This window comes from Narcine bancroftii, chromosome 6 (assembly GCF_036971445.1).
Source record: "Narcine bancroftii isolate sNarBan1 chromosome 6, sNarBan1.hap1, whole genome shotgun sequence".
NCBI classification, from domain to species: Eukaryota; Metazoa; Chordata; class Chondrichthyes; order Torpediniformes; family Narcinidae; genus Narcine; species Narcine bancroftii.
The window spans coordinates 45,698,672-45,721,865 of NC_091474.1; the positions used below are offsets into that span (position 1 = coordinate 45,698,672).

The 23,194-nt window shown below is 41.4% G+C and overlaps 1 protein-coding gene across 3 annotated transcripts in view; it reads right to left on the reverse strand.

Annotated features, from left to right (window-relative positions):
- LOC138736042 (cadherin-22-like) overlaps positions 1–23,194 on the reverse strand; it is a 1,166,757-nt gene that overhangs the window by 693,321 nt on the left and 450,242 nt on the right. For all 3 annotated transcript variants that reach the window (XM_069884871.1, XM_069884873.1, XM_069884872.1), the window contains exon 4: positions 7,829–7,948. In XM_069884871.1, coding sequence (XP_069740972.1) covers positions 7,829–7,948 — 120 coding nt within the window. The remainder of the gene's footprint in view (positions 1–7,828; positions 7,949–23,194) is intronic.

The window sequence follows — 23,194 nt, forward strand, 5'->3', positions numbered from 1 at the left end:
CAGCTTCTTTATTAACCCTCTGTAATACATGCAGGAGTGAAGGGGATTCAAGAAAACACCACACAACCCAATTCAGCATCCGACAGCTTCTTTATTAACCCTCTGTAATACATGCAGGAGTGAAGGGGATTCAAGAAAGATTTCAGTGACTCATTCTCTACTCTGAGCTCAACTTACTAAGTATTTGCCATACACGTATACACAATTTAGGAAGGGGTCTGCATCAGACCTTCACATGTTTCACACAAACCTCACATACCTGCATTTTGTGTTTACCATTATATTACCTTGAAATGTCTACAACGATTCTGGGAAAGTTAGAGTGTCCATAATTCAAGGCTGATTGACATACTTGAGAACTTCGTTATCTTACTTTGGCACAGATGTTAAGAAAGCTAGATTTGCACAAGCAGCGGTAACTGAAAGCCTTACCTTTATTAAGCATATTCATAAAATGCATTTTTTCACAATACTGTTGGTGGTGACGACCTACCAAGGACAAGTTGTAATGGTAATTTCTCTGACAGTGGACCCTTAGCTTAGACAGGAAGGAGGGTAAAGAGGAAAGCACAGATAGTTAGGGGGAGGGATAAGATGTTCTGTGGGCAATATCGAGAATCCCTGATTTTCTGCTGCGTCCCTGGTGCCAGGGTCTGTGATATCTCAGATAAAGTTCTCGGTATTCTCAGGAGGGAAGGTGAGCAGCCAGATTTTGTGGTCCATGTAGGGACCAATGACGTGGTAAGAAAGGATGAGAAGGTCCTACGAAGAGAATTTAAGGAGTTAGGTGCAAAGTTGAAGGACTGGACCTCCAGGGTTGCGATCTCAGGAGTGCTACCCGTGCCACGTGCTAGTGAGGCTAGAAAGAGGAAGTTAATGCAGCTAAATACGTGGCTAAACAGATGGAGCACGTGGAAGGGCTTCATAATTCAAGACTATTGGGCTCTGTTCCAGGGAAGGTGGGACCTGCTCCGACAGGACGGTTTGCAGCTGAACTGGAGGGGGCTAGCATCTTTGAAAGTAGGTTTACTAATGCTGCTTCAGGGGGTTTAAATTAGATTGGCAAGGGGTTAGGAACCAGAGTGTGAGAGTTGATAGTAAGGTGGAGGAGGTTAAAGGTCATGTGAGGACTGCATGTATAGACAGGAATCAAAGGTTTGTACATGATATAAATGTTCTGTGGTGCATTTATTTCAAGACAAGGAGTATTGTCAGAAAGACAGACAAGCTTAGGGCACATGGGATTACAACATCATTGCTATTAATGAGACTTCATTCCAGGAGGGGTAGGACTGGCAGCTCAATGTTCCGGGGTTCTGTTCTTTCTGGTGTGATAGAGGGTGAGGGATGAAAGGGGGAGGAGTGGAATTGCTAGTCAGGGAAAATATCACAGCTCTGATTAAACAGGACATCCCAGGAAGGTTTGTCTACAGAGGCCATATGGATAGAGTTGAGGAACAGGAAAGGTGTGACCTCACTGATAGGGTTGTATTATAGACTGCCCAATAGTGAGAGAGAAGTGGAGGAGCAAATCTGTGGAGAGATAGCAGACCGTTGTAAGAAACAAAAAGTTGTGATAGTAGATTTTAACTTTCCAAATATTGACTGGGACTCCCATATAGTAAAAGGGCTGGATGGCTTGGAGTTTGTCAAATATGTTCTGGAAAGTTTCTAAATCAATATATAGAGGTATCAATGAGAGAGGATGTAATAATTGATCTCCTATTAGGTGCAGGAGTGCGTGAAGGGAAACATTTTTTGTCCAGTGACCATAATGTCATTAGTTTCAAGTTAATTATGGATAAGGATAGGTCTGGTCCTCGAGTTCAGATTCTAAATTGGAGAAAGCCCAATCTTGTGGAACTGAGAAAGGCTTTAGGAAGAGTGGATTGGGATAAGTCGTCCTCTGGCAAGGATGTTTTAAGTGGAAGGCTTTAAAAGGCAAAATTTTGAGAGTGCAGAGTTTGCATGTTCCTGTCAGGATTAAAGGCAAAGTTAACAGGCAGAGGGAACCTTGGTTTTCAAGGGATGTTAGCGATCTGGTAAAGAGGAAGAGAGAGGTGTAGAGCAGGTATCAGCAACAATGGGCAAATGAGGTACTAGAAGTGTATAGAAAATGAAAAAAAATACTTAAGGAGTAAATCAGAAAGGCAAAAATATGGCATGAGGTTGCTTTGGCAAATAACGTGAAGGTAAACTTGAAGGGTTTCTACAAGTATGTTAAAAATAAAAAGATACTAAGGGACAAAATTGATCCCCTAGAAGATCAGAGTGGTTGTCTATGTGTTGAGCCTTACAAGTGGGGGAAGATCTTATGCAGTTTTTTTTTTGCATCAGTGTTTATTCAGGAAACTGGCATGGTGTACAAGGAAGGAAGGAAAACAAGCAGTAGTGGCATGGAACACAGAGATTCAAGAGGAGGAGGGGCTTGCTGCCTTACAGTGAATAAAGGTAGATAGATCTCCTGGGCCTGACATGATATTCTCTCAGACCTTGAAGGAGACAAGTGTAGAAATTGTAGGGGACTGGTAGAAATATTTTAAATGGGTGAGGTGCCAAGGGATTGGAGGGTAGCTCATGTTGTTCCATTGTTTAAAAAAAGGCTCCAAAAGTAAACCAGCAAATTACAGGCCAGTGAGCCTGATGTCAGTAGTGGGTAAATTATTGGAGGGTGTCCTGAGATATAGGATAATCAAGTATTTGGACAGCCAATGGCTGATTAAGGATAGCCAGCATGACTTTGTGTGTGGTAGATCATGTTTAATGAATCTTATAGAGTCTTTTGAGGAGGTTACCAAGAAAGTAGATGAAGGAAGGGCTGAGGATGTTGTCTGCATGGATGTTAGTAAGGCCTTTGACAAGGTCCTACATGGGAGGTTAGTTCAGATTATTCAGACACTAGGTATCCATGAAGAGGTTGTAAAATGGATTTTAAATTGGCTAAAAGGAGAAGACAGAGATAATTGCTTCTCAGACTGGAGGCCAGTGATTTGTGGTGTGCTTCAGGGATCGGTGCTGGAACCATTATCATTTCTTGTCTACATCAATGATCTGGATGATACTGTGGGAAATTGGAGGAATTGTGGACAGCAAGGGAGGTTTTCAAAGTTTGCAGAGGGGTGTGGACCAACTAGAAAAATGAGCCAGAAAATGGCAGATGGAATTTAATGCAGACAAGAGTGAGGTGTTGCATTTTGGAAGGAGAAATCAAGATAGGACATACACAGTAAATGATAGGGAACTGAAGAGTGCAGAGGAACAAAGAGATCTGGGAAAACAGATACATGATTCCCTGAAAGTGGCATCACAGGTAGACAGGGTTGTAAAGAAAGCTTTTGGCATCTTGGACTTAATAAGTCAAAGTACAGGAGTTGGGATGTTATGGTGAGATTGTACAAGACATTGGTAAGGCCAAATGTGGAGTATTGTGTGCAGTTCTAGTCATCAAATTGCAGGAAGAGTATCAGTAAGATTGAAAGAGTGCAGAGAAGATTTACTAGGATGTTGTTGGGTCTTCAGGAGTTGAGTTACAAGATTAAACAGGTTGAGACTTTCTTCCTTAGACCACAGAAGAGTGAGGGGAGATTTGATAGAGGGCTACAAAATCATGAGGGGAATAGACAAGAGTAAATGTGAGTAGGCTCTGTCCACTTAGATTAGGAGATACGAGAGAGAGCGTAGGGTGAAAGGGAAAAGGTTTAAGGGGAACATTAGGGGGAACTTCTTCAGTCAGAGTGGTGGGACGAGCTTCCACCTGATGTGTTAGATGTGGGCTCACTCTTAAGTTTTAAGAATGAATTAGATACATGGATGGGAGAGATCTGGAGGTTATGGAATGGGTGCAGGCAGTGGGACTGGAGGAATGATGTTTCGGCACAGACTAGAAGGGCCAAATGGCCTGTTGTCTGTGCACGTAGCCTAAATATCACATGGCAATCCTTCTTCAATAATGCCATCTTAATTGCAAACATCCACATTGCCAATAGTTTGCACATTAGGAACCTTTAAGGTTAAAGAAAAAAAAACTCTTCATCATTAACAAAAATTGAACCAAACTGGAATAAATTAGATGACAATCGAAAGTTTGATCAAAGAGGTTTGTTTTCTTGTGGGGTATTACACCTCATTGCAATTGCTATATCAAAGCAGTTGCTGAAGTAAGAGTTCCAGTGAAAGAACAGACTAAAAATATTCCTTGGAAATTTGATGTCCTGATGAATACAGCAGCATCTTTTTTTAAAAAACGAATAAACATAAATTTAATTGCTTCAGAGCCTTCCTTTTTCTTGTTTCGACCTCTGTAAAGATGCTGCGGTAATGCCTTGGAGCTGAAAGGCAAGATTTGACTGCGGGCATGCGGAGGCAGAACCTCTTTTGACGTGCCCCTCACTCAGCTTCCATAACTGCAGCCAACAAACTTGGCAGTTGGCTGAAACCCAAGACCAAGTGCAGCCATAGTGCAAGATTAGAAATCAATCTCCTTATCCAAGCCAGATTTGGGATGAACTGCTCCACATCACTTCTTCAGGAATCTTTGTAGCAAGCCTGCCACATTACAACACAACAAATATATGAAACTTCCAATAGAGAAGCATCTCAGTCTTCCACATTCGAGTGCTGGTGGACTGAAACAATATATTGGCTCAATCTTCCTTTCTCCCTTAGAACGTCCAGTCAAGGAAGCTTAATCATCTCCTCCTATTAATTGATCTCATCCTTTCACACATATCCCCTTTGCACCATCCCTTCCTCCCTCCTTCTCCCCAATTATTTTTTTTTAAATTCTTTCCCAGTTGCGAAGGCCTGCAACCTGAAATGTTCACTCAACTTGCTCCATCTTCAAAGCTGCCCATTCTTTAAAGGGGAACATTAGGGGGAACTTATCACAATCTCTTCACCCCTTTCCTCAAGCTTGATGATATGAAGGGCAGTTTTTTTTTAAATTTTTTATTTTTCACACCATAAATCACATTAGCCATGATATACACTTTTTCTTTTTCACACATATACAGTGACTTTTTCTCCCCCCCCCCTCCCTCCTCCCAAGCCACCCCCCCACCCCCCCTCTCATCCATTTTAGGTATACAATCTAGGTTGCATTAAGCCAGTCAGACAATGTTGTCATTCAGCAAAAATACACCAGAAATTCTACTGCGTCCATTCTTTTCTTTCCTTCTCCTTCCATCAACTTAGGTAATGTTTGTCCCCGGTAGGTTTTCGCTATTGTATTTAATGTAAGGCTCCCATACTTGTTCGAATATTTCAATATTATTTCTTAAACTATATGTTATTTTTTCTAATGGAATACATTTATTCATTTCTATATACCATTGTTGTATTTTCAAATTATCTTCCAATTTCCAGGTTGAAATAATACATTTTTTGCTACGGCTAGGGCTATCTTAACAAATCTTTTTTGTGCATCCTCCAAATCAATTCCAAATTCTTTGTTTTTTATGTTACTTAAGAGAAAGATCTCTGGATTCTTTGGTATATTGTTTTCTGTTATTTTATTTAATATCTGATTGAGATCATCCCAAAATTTTTCTACTCTCTCACATGTCCAGATTGCATGAATTGTTGTTCCCCTTTCTTTTTTACATCGAAAACATCTATCAGATACTGTTGGGTCCCATTTATTTAACTTTTGCGGTGTAATGTATAGTCTGTGTAACCAATTATATTGTATCATACGTAGCCTCGTATTTATTGTATTTCTCATCGTTCCAGAACATAATTTCTCCCATGTTTCCTTTTTTATCTTTATATTTAAATCTTGTTCCCATTTTTGTTTAGTTTTACCATTTATTTCCTCATTCTCCTTTTCTTGCAGTTTAATATACATATTTGTTATAAATCTTTTGATTAACATTGTATCTGTAATCACATATTCAAGGTTACTTCCCTCTGGTAAACTCAAATTGTTTCCTAATTTATCTTTCAAGTAGGATCTCAGTTGGTAATATGCCAGCGCTGTATCTCCAGTTATATTGTACTTATCTCTCATTTGTTCAAAGGATAAGAATCTACTTCCTGAAAAACAATTTTCTATTCTTTTAATCCCTTTTTTTTCCCATTCTCTAAAGGAAAGGTTGTCTATTGTAAAAGGGAGTAGCTTATTTTGCGTCAATATTAGTTTTGGTAATTGATAATTTGTTTTATTTCTTTCTACATGAATCTTCTTCCAAATATTGAGGAGATGATGTAATACTGGAGAAGTTCTATGTTGTACCAATTTTTCGTCCCATTTATATAATATGTGTTCAGGTATCTTTTCCCCTATTTTATCTAATTCTAATCTCGTCCAGTCTGGTTTTTCCCTTGTTTGATAAAAATCTGATAGGTATCTTAATTGTGCAGCTCTATAATAATTTTTGAAGTTTGGCAATTGTAAGCCTCCTTGTTTATACCATTCTGTTAATTTATCTAGTGCTATCCTCGGTTTCCCCCCCTCCATAAAAATTTCCTTATTATTTTCTTTAACTCTTTGAAGAATTTTAAGGGCAGTTTCTTATTGCTGTTATCGGACTCATGAATGGGCCCCTCCTTGGTAAGAGACTAACCCCTGAACTTTATGGAGTATAGTAACACTACTCTGCAGTCTTTGACTGACTGTAACCCTACACTCTCTCTCTTCATTATTCCATTACCTGTTGAAGATGACTTGCCTGGGTAGTGCGCAAAAAAGATTTTCACTGCACCCTGACAATTTGATCCGCAGGGGTCACCAGACCAAACGGGCACATCCATCGTTTTCCACAGTGCTTTTATTTGAAACTACGTCTGGCCTTGCTGTGCAATAAACAGCTTGTGCAATAAAAGAGTAACTGATCGTCTCATGCAGCAAGAAGTGGTCAAAACATCAAAATGTTAGGTACCCCATTACTCCAGGGTAACAACCCTGCCGCCAACCTTGATTTCATCGCACATTAGTGCCAGTTCACTTTCCGAGCCCTGGATAAATTGGACGTCTACTCAGTCACAGAACACATCGAGCATCAGTAAAAGCAACAGCTTTTAAAACACAGTTCCAAAAATCAATTAGTTTGAATGATTTCAGCAGCTGATTATCGACTAATGAGGTCATACCCTCCACTGATGACAAGGAACAGGTTAATCAATTCTCTTTATAGAAAGGGACGATCCTGCTACCTGGGTTATTCCAATATTTCAGCCGTCCAACGTTAGACAGCTTGAGAGAAAGGAAAAAGGACCAGCAAGGAAAGTGAGGATGGGGAAAGACGATCGAGGCAAAGTAAAGACAGATCGGGGTGGCCAAGGGAGTGAAAGACAAAAGCAGAGGAAAAAAAGTACACAAGCAAGACAGAAAGGAAAGAGAATTTGAGAGGAGAACAACAGAAAGAAAATGGTGGACAATGTCCCAGGATTTAAAAAAAAGCAGCAGTTGGGAGAGGGAATGCACAAACATGCTGGTGAAACGCGACAGGTCACGCAGCATCCACAGGAAGTAAAAGGCAGTCAACCGTTCTGGCCTGAGCCCAAGGAAAGGCTCCTATGGATGCTGCATGATCTTTTGAGTTTCTCCAGCACTTTTGCATGTTATACTCGACCCCAGCATCTGCAGATGTCCTCGTTGAACTCCAAAGGTTGGGAACAGAGGAAGAAGTCTATCCAATCATCGCCCAAAGACATTTAGTCGCAACATAAAATTAGGACAATTTTAAATTGAGATCTGGTGACTACAGGTGTTTCCTTTGGTGAATTAATCTCCATCAAATCCCAATTGTTACAGAAAACCCATCACAGCCTTGGTATTTCTTCCCTTCGTGAAGAACAGTATTCAGGACAAGGTGCAGTTCCTACCTACCAGTCTTGAGGTCCACTGTGAATTGGTCCTGTTCCTCCACTAGACTATATAACAACCTTGCACTGCTCCCATACGTTGGGTCATCTGCATCTGAAGCAGTTACCTGCATCACAGAAGTCCCTGTGGGAGAGAGGAGAAAATTGTGTCATTTTGTTTTAAACCAATGAACTACCGATATAATTACATTACGAGGTGAATGAATTGCATATTTTTAAAAAAAGAATTTGCAAAGTCAAATCGTTAGCTTCAAGAGCGATCAACTCCATAGCTCTCAGCCAATTATTGATCGACAATAAGCAACAACGTCGCCAGGTGCAGCAATGAAAGCATACTAGTCGGATGCAGCACCACTATGGTATGAGAGCTGCTCTGCTCAAGATCAGAAGCAGCTGTAAAAGGTAGTGAAGGCAGCTCACATAAGCTCTCACCCACTGCATGGACTGACGGCATTGCCTGCTGCCCAGGGAAGGTAGCTGACACACCAAAGCACCCATCCCACCCTGAGCTCTCTCTCTCTTTCTCTTCCAATCTTTCCATCAGGGAAAAAGGCTTAAAAACGTGAATGTGGGCTGAAGGACAATTTCTTCCCTGCTGCCATCAGGCTCCTGAATGAACCCCAAAACAGTGCCCTCACAGTGCCCTTATTTTTTTATGATTTTTTTCTTTTTTAATTGTAACTCTATTCTCTGTATTTCTGCTCTTGGTTTTACATATACAGCTGTGTGAATGCTAGAGTTGTCCAGTTAGACTGCTCACACAAGAATCCTTCTTGGTGTTCCAGGCCGAGAGAATGCTGAACGACCAAAGGGACCGCTCACATTAACTATCCGAGACTCTCATATTCATGAAACAGTATTTCTTTGTATATATGAATACTTGTCCTGACTATGCATTGTTTGACTGTGTGTGCGTTAGGTCTGATTGTGCATCTGTGTGTTTTGTACCGAGGACCGGAGAACGCTGCCTCACTGGGTTGTACTTGTACAATCAGATGACAATAAACTTGACTTGATGCTACCCTGAAACATTCAAACAGCAGATAGAAATGGTGTGAGTTCTGGGAGAGGGCGCATTCCCCCCCCCCCCCCCCACTCGCCCCCAAACAAATCACTAAGAAGGAAGGGGTTGTGGTGGAGAAGGTACATCTTGGCCATGCTAATGGACTCTCACCCAGTTCCTTTTCAGATGTAATCACCATGAAAAACACCACAAATCATTATGAAGTCAGGTTTGCTTTTGTGAGATGCTCATCAATTACAAGTGTTTAAAAAAAAGTGGGAAAAGATATATAAACATATCATTGAATAGCAATGCTTCATTATTACTGAATTAGAGACAGGCCTCTCTTTACCAAGTAGGTCCTTGAGGAACAGCTAATGGAAAATAAATTATAAACAGCAATTCCATCAACCAAAGACAGTGATTCACTGCCTCAAGAAGAATGTGTGACATTACAAGAGACCCCATCACCCTACCTCTGCTCTCTTCTCACCGACATCTTCAGGCAGTTACAGAAGCTTGAAGTCCAAAACTTCAAGATCAAGAACAGTTTATTTTTCCCCCAGCACCTATCAGGCTTTTGAACGACTTCATATCACCCAAAACAGGTGCTTCACCTTTTATCCAAAATTGCAAAAACCAAACATTTTTTCCCCGATGGATATCATCTGCTCAATGAAGTTTGCGTTTGGCGCCAAACCTGACCTGACGTGACCCACACTCATGCTTGAATATCCCATGTCGTTCTGTGTCGGTAATTAGTGGAACCCTTTATAAGTGCCAACGGAATAAACAGAGTCCAGCAGCTCTGAAGTGCCAGCTGGGACCCGAAAGAGAGAGAAAGGGAAAGAAAAAGAGCAGGAGAGGGCGTGCCTGGCCTGGGAACATCACGCCAGCGCCCTTGCTCTCCTTTCGCCAAGTCAGCTGGCGTGCTCCACTGTCACCTACAATTCATGGAGGAGGCAGCGGAGTTGCTGCGATGCTCCATCGGCGAGATCGAAGACCACAACCGGCAGCTGACCACTGAACTGAACGTGGTGAAAGGAGGGCCCGGCCACCCGGAAGTCAGCTGATCGGCGGAGAAAGCTGGTGCTGGCTCGTGGCAGGAGGAGCTGAGGACAGCGCAGCTGCAGGTCAACGAGCAGAGCAGCGAGGAGACAAAACTGCAGTACGAGAACTGCATGCACGGTGCAGTGCTGCAACCTGGCCTCGCACCTTGCCATGCGCATTGCCTGCCACATGACAGTGACGTGGGCAAGGAGAGCGCTGGCGAGGACAGGAGGCCCTCGGTCCCTCAAGGAGGGGCCACGGAGTGGGGGGGGAGAGCGCGACTCCAAGGAGGTGTGCGAAAAGGATGGTGGGCCACAGCTTGGAGCTGCTTGAGAAGGAAGACACAGAATTCCTGGACAGCATCAAGCAGGAGGCCGAGGGGTCTAGGTCAGACAATCCAGTGGCTCATCACCGACAGCCTCCTCTATGACACCAAGCTGCTGACAAGCAGTGGAGGGACCTGCCGCTCCACTGGCAAAGATGGGGAGCCTGTGCTGTTGAACACAATCAGCAAAAGCTCATTGAAGTCGAAATCTCCAAGCAAACATTGCAGAATGAACTGGACCGGATCAAAGAGTGCACTTTGAAGAAAAGAGCTGTACAAAAGTCACCATTTATAGTCTAACTTTATCTCACCCCATTCCCCCCCCCACCTCCCCCCATCCAATGCTGCACAACCCCCCACTCCCTGTCCAGCACTGGCACAAACCCCACCCTCACAAGGTACCTCGATGAAGGGCTAAAGTCCAAAACATCGGTTATGTAATTTTAGCTTTGCTTGACCTGCTGAGTTTCTCCAGCTTTGTGTTTTTACTCCACCATTAGCTGCAAATGCTGAGAGAGAGGTGACACAAATATTAAAAAAATATTTTGGAGCCAACAAGCAACTCTGATGTCTTCATTTCCCTAATTGTACAAGATGAAAATTCTGTATACAAGGGATTTAAAAAAAACAGTAACAGGTGTTTGATGCAGGGGCAGTGAAAGGCAAATCTTTGCCACTGATATGCAGGAAAGCTCCTGGGTTTTCAAAACGCACAAATTAAAAATCTGCAGATCCACCAGAGTGCTTTTTGTAGTCTACAATTTCAATTCAATTAATCCAATTTAAATCCTCTACCTGGCTGAGTCTTAGCTCTGCCACATATAATTGGCTCCCCACTGGTTAATCAGAAATTACTTTGGGGGGGAAAAAAATCAGTAGTAATTGGTAAAGGATAAACAAAGGGATGCAAGAGTTTAAGAATCGGACAATTCTGTTGTAATGCGAGTAGAAAGAAAGGCAGAAAGGGGAGGGGGGGTGGGGACATGCTCAACATGTCCGAGAAAGGCAGTTAAAACCAGATGACCATGTCTAATTGAGAAACAATCAGCAATGGCTACCTTGGTCATTCTTAAGCAGAGTGGGCCCATCTCCTATGTTGCTAAGCTGACTGATGGATGTGTTTCCCTCAGACATCAAGACCATGCGCGCTTGCGCCACGGTACATGCTCAGAGGCGGACTGTTCCATGGAGTTTCCAACGGTGAGACAGACTACTGTGGAAGTGTGTTCCCAAGTGACTTTGCAAGAGACAGAGACGTGGATGGACATTCCGATACAGATCCCTCTTATGCCCCCAACACCAGATCCACCCAAAACACCATCAGCAAAGTCTGCTGGGTCATCGGGGGTAGCATGTAGATCACAACGAACTTGCAAACCCCCTGACAGACTCTTTGATTGCACATTTTTTTTAAGTAGTCTGAATGTGGCATCTGCCATGTTTTTTTTTCAGATGTGTTTGCATTGTTAAATTGTTCCTGAGATGTTATTTTAAGTTTTATTTGATAGGAATCTTCTATTCCAGATTACACCTTGAGCTTGTATATGTCAACACTCAAAATGTTCCTGTCATACAGGATTTCAAAACAAAATACACAGCACATTTCCTTTTAAAATTAAACACATTGATGGAATCTTCTTTCAGAGATATTTATCCATGACAGGGTTTCAAAGAAAGTTGAAAAGACCGACCAGAACAATAACCACAGAGCACCTGTGGCTTAAAGTGTGGTTTTCAATCAGCTTTATTACAAATGATCTCATTATAATTATTTTAGGCTTCCTGGATGAAAGCGATTCAAGTTTTTCCTGCTCTGTCATGGCTGTTGACAGGGGGAAAGGTGGGGGGGGGAGGTTCACACATTTTTGTTTCCTTCACCATTATCTCCAGCAAGACACCTGACAGGCTTGTCAAAGCTGCTGCCCCACTGAATTTGGGGCTAATGTCTCCATTGTTAATAAGCAATTGTAACAAAAGGATGCCACATTGAGACCTTACTCTCTGCCCATTAAAACACTTCACACTTAGATTTGAACCCAAAAGGTGATGATGAGAAAACCACACTGAACAAAAATGTGTCACTGAACAATAGGAAAAATGCCAAGGAGCTACTGGGGGGTGGGGGGAAGAGAGAAATAACATGCCTAACAAGTTTGATGGAATTTAAACAGGAACGGCCGCAGGTGCTGGGATTGAGTGCAGGGCAGAAATGTGCGAAACTCAGAAGCAGCGAGTGGAATAAAGCTTACACCTGACGAAGGGCCCAGGCCCAAAATGATCCTTATCCTTTAGATGCTGGTGTGAGGGGCTGCTTTTCTCCAACACTTTGGGGTTTTGCATGCCTAACGCTGGCTGAAGGACTGCAGATTTATGTGCTTTTAAAGTTTTTCTCTAATTTATTGGGCGGATTTGCACAGATAGATGTTTTTTGATTGGCTTTCCTGGTTTTGCTTTCAATACATCTTCCCCTATCAATAATTGAGGTTATTAGCATAATTAAGGGAACACTTGCTGCTGCAAAAGTCAAAGAGGTGCTGGTTTGATGGGGCTTGCCAGATTTTGTACTCATGAGTACATTTCCCACACATGGGGTGGGGGAGGGGGCAGGGGCAGATTTTTATTTTGGAATGGAAATTTAATTGTACAGAGAGTCAAACATAGTGAATTAAATGTTCCTCCTTTCTGACACAGCGAGCTCCTTCGATGTATTCACGCCAAACCTTTCTAGCCATCTGCAAAGTTTGACGCCCTCACAGGCTTCACACAATCAACACGAAATTGCTCATTGCTCAACACTAATCGCCACACAGAGAAACACCAGTTATATGGCTTCTCAGTAAAAAAAAGCATTTCAAGAGGTGTATGCAGAAAAATTCCAGCCCTGCCATTAGAGTAGAGAGAGATTTATTCTCAATCTGCAAAGGATATGTGATACTTAGCTTGGAAAAGCGCACTACTGACAGACCAATATCATTTTGGGAACTCATTATTAGGCAACTAAAGACTGTTCCAAAAAAATTGATCTTGCCATCAGAGTTCAAGTGCTCCCTTTGCTAAAAGTGACACTTATTGGGAACAATGTTGCTCTGCGAAAATTGGATTACCCTCAGGATGGAGCGAGTTAACAACAGCAAATACACCAGACTTGTTCTTTTGTATGCGGACTGCAGCTGAGGGTATTCATCACAAATTACTTATATTAGAATGCTCAAAAAAGTTAATGGAAATAAAGGCCAGATCTACACTTTTCACCAACAGTTCCTTATCTGATGCCAACAACATATTTATTCTTTTTTTTCTTCTTCTGTTATCCAGCCTCCCTTTAAGTCATTCCAAATTGTTTTCCCCATTAACCAATCCATGTGGAAGTGACTCCCACCCAACACCCCCCGGGTAGAAAAGTTCATAGATCATCTGAATTCATTCTTTGAACTGTGGACAATTCTGGTCATCCCATTACAGGAAGGAAGTGGAAATGATGGAAGGGGACAGTATTGATTTTTGGGGTGCTACCTGGATTAGGGAGTCTGAGCTATGGAGAGAGGTTGCACAAACTTGGGTTGCTTCTCTCGAGGGCCAGAGACTGAGGGGAAACCAGAGAGAGGTTTATTAAATTGTAAGAGGTGGTGATAGGGCAGACAGGCAGAATTTTGTTCCCAGGGTAAAAGCATCACACACTGGACGAGATGAGTTTAAGGTGAGAGGGGCAAGTTTAAAGGAGATGTGTGGACTGGAACTAGCTGGCAGGAGCAGTAGTAGAAACAGATACTGTAGTTGTGTTTAAGAGACTTTTTGATAGACATACTGTGCAGAGAATGGAGGGAGATAGATTGTGTGCATGCAACAGAGATTTGATACCATGTTCGGTGCCGAGATTGTGAACCAAAAGGATTGTTAATGTGCTGTACTGTACTTGTCATCTTGCACTTATTTCCCTTACAATTCCTAGTTCCAAGATATCCCAGCTAGAGGACACATCAACTCTGTCAGGCCCCAACAGAATTGCATTTATTTCATGAGATCAAATCTCCTTTTGCCAAGCTCAGGGGAGCACAAGATAATTCTATTTAAATTTTCTTTGTATAGTAAACCCATCATCCCAGGAATCAATCTGGCAAATCTTCTCTTACTACTTTACCCATGAATACAGCCCTCCAGATTCAAGGGCTGTGCCTTTCCTGCAGTTATCAGACTCATAATTGGACCCCTCATTGGTAAATAATGTTCCTGTACTGTTTTAATTGTACTTTTTCTCCCTACCCCACACTTTGTCCCAGTAACACTACACCCTGCGCTTTTGTTTTATGTTTGCACTACCGGTTGCACTTAAATGTTGGTTGACTTACCTGGATAGCCCACTTTTAATATAGAGCATTGCAGAACACTACAGGCCTTTCAGCCCATGATGTGCTGACCTATGCAAAATCTACTCAAACACAATCTAATCCTTCCCTACTTCACAGCCCTGTCCTTAACTCTCGCGCATGCATCAACCAAACACAAATACGCGAACTTGCCCTTAACTCTTGCGCATGCATCAATTGATCTCCAATACGCAAACTTGCCCTCAACTCTTGCGCATACGTCAACCCAACTCCAATCTGCAAACCCATCACGCATGCACCAAACGAAGACTCGCGCAGGTGCACAGGAATCCAGATGGCCACGCCCAGCCGATGGACCTGGGACGTCAATTAACTAAGTAACTACACACATTTTGGCTCTTGCATGCTCAGTTTCCTTGTTGTAGTTTGTCAAATACAACATACACCACGTAAATTATATATTTTATTATGTATATATATTTTTTAAATTCAGACCTACGTGCAGATGGACACAAGTCGCATAGGTTGCAAGTCGGGAAGTAGCTGTCCCCTTATAATGTTACCACGATCCCTTTGTCATTTCAAAGAGAAAGCCTTAGCCCTATATCTTGGTAGACGTAGCAATAAACAACTCAACAAACAATCCGATTAGAAGTGTAACCAAATGTAGGGACGTACACAATCCTCCAAATGCAGTTTTAGCAGAAACCATCAAGAATTTCAATGTACAATATATATGACAATAAAATCAGCATCAAATCCATTTGTTTCATCAGTTTCTCCAGCTTCATCTTGGCTTGCATTAAATATGCAATAAAACTGCGTTAATTTATGTATTGAATTCACTGTAATTCACACTCAGTCCTTGGTAAGGGTCAAACTGCCATGTTGCGACAGGACATTTTAATGCAGCCGTTTGGTTTGTTACTGCTTGCAATGCAGAAAATGACCCAGTCACTTCATCTGGAATACAGCAGAGAATTTCAATAGTAAAGAGATTGGACCAGAGTTGGTTATCCTGTGCAGGTTTGGGCTGCTGGATTCTGTTCACAAAGCATTTGTGACATTATTGCTGACTTTGAACCGAATGCTCCTCCAACCCTTGAAATTGCGGAGGGACATGCAACAACTGCACACGTGATCATCAGACTTAGGAACGGAATTGGGCCATTCAGCCCATCGTTTGCTCGGCCATTCACCTGTAGATTACGCATTTTTCCTCTAAACTCCATTCTCCTGCCTTCTCTCTATAATCCTTGACACCCTTACTAATCAAGAACCTATCAACCTCTGTTGTAAGTCTACCTAATGACATGGCCTCCACAGCCATCTCTGCAATGGATTCCACAGATTCATTATCTTCTGGCTGAAAAAAATCATCACCTGGTGCCTAAGAACATAGGAAATAGAGCTGGACCCGACCATCTGGCCGGTCAAGCCTGCTCTGCCATTCAATGTAATCATGGCTGATCTGATGATGGGCTCACCTCCACTTACCCCCTTTTTCTCCACATCCCCAATTCCCTTACTATTTAGGCATACAGCACAGTAACAGGTCATTTCGGCCCACGAGTCCGTGCTGCCCAATTTCCACCCCATTAACTTACATCCCCCATTTATTTTTGAATGGTGGGAGGAAACCGGAGCCCCCAGAGAAAACCCAAGCAGACACGGGGAGAACGTACAAATTCCTTACAGACGGCAGAGGTTCGAACCCTGCCTGGTCCTGATTGCTGGTATATTTATTGAGGTCAACCCCACTGTTTCAATGGGGAGTGAACTCCACAGACCCACCACTCTGTGGGAAAAGCAGTTCCTCCTCATCTCTGTCCTAAATCTACCTGGATCTTGAGGCTATGTCCCCTAGTTCTGGTCTCCCCCACCAATGGAAACAACTTGTATACCTCTATCTTATCTCTGCCTTTCATAATTTTTTATGTTTCTATAAGATTCCCTCTCATTCTGCTAAATTCCATGAGTACAATCGACAATCTCTCCTCATAGGCCAACCATTTCATCCCTGGAACCAACCTGGTGAACCTCCTCAGCACCGTCTTCAAAGCCAGTACATCCTTCCTCAAGTGAGGAGACCAGAGCTACACGGAGTACTCCAGATGTGGCCTCACCAGTACTTTGAAAAGTTGCAGTATTTATTCAATCATTCTAGCAATGAAGGCCAACATTCTATTTGCCTTCTTGATGGCCTGATGCACTTGCAAACCAACAGTTTGGAATTCATGCACAAGCCCTCCCAGGTCCTCCTGCATGGCAGACTGCTGCAATCGCTTGTCATTTAAATAATCTCCTCATCTTCCATTTTTCCTTTCCAAGTGGATAACGTCATATTGGCCAACAATGTACTCCCATCTGCCAGATCCTTGCCCACTCACTTAACCCATCTATAATCTCTCTGCAGACTCTCCAGATCGTCTGCACAATTTACTTTTCCACTCAATTTAGTGTAATCACCAAACTCTGTCTCCTCCCCCAGGTCGTTTATGTATATCATGAAAGGTTCTGTGCCCAACATTGACCCCATCGGTATCCTGCCCACCACCAATGGCCAACCAGAAAAACACCCCTGCACTCCAACTCTCTGCTTTCTATTTGTTAACTAATCCTCGACTCGTGCTAATACATTTCCCCCCAATTCCATGCATCCTAATCTCTGTCACTTACGAGGCAATTCATTGAGCACCTCCTGGAAATCAAGGGAAACAACATCCAGATGCTGCCCTCTATCTACTGTGCTCGTTATATCCTCAAAGTTTGTCAAACAGGACTTGCCTGTGCTGGATCAATGCTGCGTCCGCCTGATCCTCTGGGATCTGTCCAGAGAAATTTAGTAAATTATCACCTTCTGCCATTTATTTCAGTACCCTGGGGATGCATTCCACCTGCACCAAGGGATTTATCTATCTTTAGAATCTCTTTAGTGATAGCCATTACCTCCCAACATATCCACTAACATCTGCCTTTGGCATGTTTGACATGCCCTCCAACGTGAAGGCTGACACAAAATAGTTATTCAAGGCCTCAGCTATTTCCTCATTATCCAATTTCTGCAAGGAACATATTCACACTAAACCATTTGTAACATCCTTTCTGTTACCTGCATCCATCACATACTCTCATCCATCTCACAGCCATATAAGCATCCCCGCCTCACAAACTGAAGGAGATGCCCTGGCACACGTTCAGGAGGAGGGGAACATTTGCCTCCATTTTTCCAACTACTCTACGTTTCCCATTCAAATGTCATCAGGAGAAAAATCATCACCTGGCATTGCGACTTCTGCTTCTGCCATTGGGCTTCCTGCAAGGTATGAGTGGTCTTTCAATCCAATACTTACTTGGATGTAAAAACATACCATTGTCCTGAACAAAGGCAATCATATCTCAGTGAACTTCTTTCAATTACTCTGCGAGCCCATTCAGATCAATGTGCATCAGCATAAACCTCAGGAAATATGTTATCCTGCTTGAAAGAAAAAAGATTCAAGGGGACATTACGAGGATCACTGAGTTTGAATTACAAGCAGAGGCTGGGATTTTTGTCCCTGAAGTGTGAGAGAGATTTATAAAATGATGAGGGGCAGAGACAAGAGAAATAATCATTGGGGTTTCTCTAGGGTAGGGGAGTCTAAAACTAAGGGGCATGGATTTATGGTGTAAAGGGAAAGGTTGAAATTGGAACTGAAGCACATGCATTCGAAGCAAAGAGTGCTGGTGAACATATCCCTCTAAACCAGTGGTTCTCAACCAACCTTCCCACTCACATACTACCTTAAGCAATCCCTTACTAGACACAGAGCACCTATGGCATAGGGATTACTTAAAGTGGAATGTGAGTGGAAAGAAAAAGGTTGAGAACCATTACTCTAAACCTTGCCATTCCATGTTCCGGCCAGTGGGTTTCACACATCTATATAGTTTTGGATCCTGTTGAGTGGGATTGCCCATCAGGGATCAGCCATGGGGGTTAGGTCTCTGGCATGGAGTATGGCCCTGTGGCTCAGAAGGGAAAAGCCGAGGTGTCAATGTTAGGGGATTGGACTATTGGGCGGAATAATGACATTGTGGCCGTCAGTGAGACGTGGTTGCAGGAGGGGCAGGAATGACAGCTCAGTGTTCTGGCGGTTCTGTTGTCTTCGACGTGATAGAGGAGGGAAAAATGAAAGGGAGAAGGGGTGGCATTGTTAGTCGGGGAAAATGTCACAGCAGTGTTCAGACAGTTCAGATTATAGGATCATCTAGTGAGGCTATAAGGGTGGATCAGAAGAATAGGAAAGGGGCAACCACATTGATTGGATTGTATTATAGACCATCCAATGGTCAGGAATCGGAGGAGGAAATCTGCAGAAAGATAGAAGATACTTGCAGGAAACAAACTTTTAAGAGTAGGCGATTTTAGCTTTCCACATATTGACTGGGACACTAAGTCACTCTATGGAGGTACCAACCAACTAGAGAGAGTGCAATACTAGATCTCCCATGGCAGAATGAGACAGGACACGTGTTTGAAGAGTGTGTATTTTTTAAAATATATTTATTTTAATTTACAACAGGGTAGAAGCTGATTTTGGCCAATGAGACCAGTGCCACCCAATTAACCAACAACCCCACACATTTTGGAGAATGGGAGATAACCAGTGCACCCAGGCATAAACCACGCAAGTTATGTATGAACTTTTTACGGACAATACCAGATCTAAACGTGGGTCGCTGGTGCTGTAATAGTCACTTCTGTAGCATCACGCTAGGGGAACTCTGCAGGTCCAATCATCATAATGCCATTAGTTTTAATTATGGAAACAGTCAAGTCTGGTCCTCTGGTTGAGATTCTAAATTGGAGAAAGGCTAACTTTTGAGGGAATGAGAAAGGATCTGGTAAGAAATTCTCTGCCCTATTCCCACACCGACATGTCCATTCATGGTCTCAAGCACTGCCAAATGGAGGCCATCCTCAAATTGGGTGAATACTACCTCATATCCCTTCTGTGCACCCCCCAACCAGAAGGGATTGACATTAATTTATTCTGCTTCCATTAGCCCCCTCCCCTATCTCTTTTTCCTATCCCTGTGTCTCCTTTCCACTAGGTTCTTAACCCCAGTCTTTCTCTGTTTCCTATAGATGAGGCCCCGATAGCTTGGCGGTTAGAGTACTGGCCTTGTAAACCAGGAGTCGTGAGTTCGTTCCTCACTGAGGCCTCACCCCTGTGAGGGGCGCTGGACAAAGTGGTGACTTGCTGTCTTCCTTACGGTAGACAAAGTTAAAGATTTCATGCAAAATGTAGTATCATGTGACAATAATAGAACTTTTACCTTTATCCCTCTATCCCCCCAAACTCACATTCCACCTTAAACAATCCCTAGGCCATAAGTGCTCTGTGATTAGTAAGACATTGCTTCAGGTGTTAGGTGAGTGGAAAAAAAAAGCTTGAAAATTACTGTTTTTTTAATCGTATCTAATTGACTCATTATGTGTACAGTTTCAGAACTCCAAAGGAAATGGGTCAATGACAATTTTTCTCAAGCAAAATATTGTAGTAACAGTGGGTTTTGAACCTTCCCTTTCCACTCACATCGATCTGAAGCAATCCCTTACCAATCAGAGCACCGATGGCATTGGAATTGCTTAAGGGGGAATGCGAGTTTAGGGGGCAGTTTGAAAACCACTACTCTATCTACTTACCTCCAGCTCTATGTTCACAGAACTACAGCCACTTCCCCAACCCATTCATAGCTTTTCTCTCCTCCCCACCTATTTATTCTTTATTTAAAGTTGAGCATCACAAAACATAACAATAATTACTACAATTTGATACATATATAATGTGATTAATCATTTATATATATAAAAAAACCCAACCTCTCCAACCACCCAACTAATACCCTCCCTCCTCCCTTCCCCAACTACAAAGAAAGAAAAAAGAGATCATTATATAATACACTCAGTTTTAATACTTTAAAGCTCCTTGGCTGCAGGAGCAGCGACATCCACTGGAACGGACCGAGACTTCACATTTTAACATCAATAGTTTCCAAATACGAAAAACAATTAAAAATGTATTTTGAAGTAAATACGGAATCAGTGGAAGATAAGTTTATTCTATGGGACGCAATGAAAGCATTCATTAGAGGGCAAATAATAAGTTATGTAACCAAGATGAAGAAGGACTACAATCAGGAAACAGAGCAGTTGGAAAGGGAAATAGTAAACATAGAAAAAAAATTAGCAATGAAGGAAGAACCAACTAAAAGAAGAGAATTGGCGGATAAAAAAATAAAATATGAAACATTACAAACATATAAGGTGGAGAAGAATATAATGAAGACAAAACAGAAATATTATGAACTAGGTGAAAAAACACACAAAATCTTAGCATGGCAGCTTAAGACAGAGCAAACTAAGAAAATGGTATTGGCAACAAGGAAAAAAGACAAACAAATTACATATAATCCAAAAGAAATTAAGGAAAACTTCAGAGAATTCTATGAACAATTATACCGAACTGAAAACAAAGGGAAAGAAGGGAAAATAGATGAATTTTTGACTAAAATTGAACTACCAAAACTACAAATAGAGGAACAAAATAAATTAACAGAACCATTCGGAACAGTAGAAAAACAAGAGATAATAAAAAAATTACCAAATAATAAGACACCAGGAGAGGATGGACTCCCAATAGAATTCTACAAAACATTTAAAGACTTATTAATACCGCCCCTCCTGGATGTAATCAACCAGATTGATGAGACACAAAACTTACCAGATTCATGTAAAACAGCAATAATTACAGTGATACTAAAACAAGGGAAAGATCCACTCTCACCAGCGTCATATAGACCAATATCTTTGCTAAACACAGATTATAAGATAATAGCTAAACTATTAGCAAACAGATTAGCAGAACAGGTACCGAAAATGGTAAATTTAGACCAAACTGGATTTATCAAAAAAAGACGCACAACAGACAATATTTGTAAATTTATTAACTTAATTCATGCAGTAGAAGGAAATAAAGCACCTGCAGTAGCAGTTGCTTTAGACGCAGAGAAGGCCTTCGACAGAGTAGAATGGAATTATTTGTTCAAAGTATTGCAAAAATTCAGTTTACCGGAGAAGTATATTAATTGGATTAAAGCATTATATAAGGGACCGTTAGCGAAAGTGACAGTAAATGGACATGTATCAAAGCAATTTAACTTAAGCAGGTCAACGCGGCAGGGATGCCCACTATCACCGTTATTGTTTGCGCTAGCTATAGAACAACTAGCAGAATTGATAAGAATAGATAATAATATAAAAGGAATAAAAATAAAAGACAGGGAATATAAAATCAGTCTATTTGCGGATGATGTGATAGTGTACTTAACAGAACCAGAACTATCAATAAAAGAATTATATAAGAAATTGAAGGAATATGGAGAAGTGTCGGGATACAAGATAAACGTAAATAAAAGTGAAGCAATGCCTATGAATAACGCGGATTTCTCAAAATTTAAGAAGGAATCCCCATTCAGATGGCAAATGCAGGCAATAAGATACCTAGGTGTACAAATAAACAAAAATCTAGGCCAATTATATAAACTCAATTACAATCCACTAATGAAAAAATTACAGGACGATTTAGAGCATTGGAAAGAGCTACCACTAACACTGATAGGAAGGATAAACTGTATTAAAATGAACATTTTTCCAAGGATACTATACTTATTTCAGGCATTGCCAATACAACTGACAGAAAAATTCTTCAAAGAGTTAAAGAAAATAATAAGGAAATTTTTATGGAGGGGGGGAAACCGAGGATACTACTAGATAAATTAACAGAATGGTATAAACAAGGAGGCTAACAATTGCCAAACTTCAAAAATTATTATAGAGCCGCACAATTAAGATACCTATCAGATTTTTATCAAACAAGGGAAAAACCAGACTGGACGAGATTAGAATTAGATAAAATAGGGGAAAAGATACCTGAACACATATTATATAAATGGGACGAAAAATTGGTACAACATAGAACTTCTCCAGTATTACATCATCTCCTCAATATTTGGAAGAAGATTCATGTAGAAAGAAATAAAACAAATTATCAATTACCAAAACTAATATTGACGCAAAATAAGCTACTCCCTTTTACAATAGACAACCTTTCCTTAAGAAAATGGGAAAAAAAAGGATTAAAAGAATAGAAAATTGTTTTTCAGGAAGTAGATTCTTATCCTTTGAACAAATGAGAGATAAGTACAATATAACTGGAGATACAGCGCTGGCATATTACCAACTGAGATCCTACTTGAAAGAGAAATTAGGAAGCAATTTGAGTTTACCAGAGGGAAGTAACCTTGAATATGTGATTACAGATACAATGTTAATCAAAAGATTTATTACAAATATGTATATTAAACTGCAAGAAAAGGAGAATGAGGAAACAAATGGTAAAACTAAACAAAAATGGGAACAAGATTTAAATATAAAGATAAAAAAGGAAACATGGGAGAAATTATGTTCTGGAACGATGAGAAATACAATAAATACGAGGCTACGTATGATACAATATAATTGGTTACACAGACTATACATTACACCGCAAAAGTTAAATAAATGGGACCCAACAGTATCTGATAGATGTTTTCGATGTAAAAAAGAAAGGGGAACAA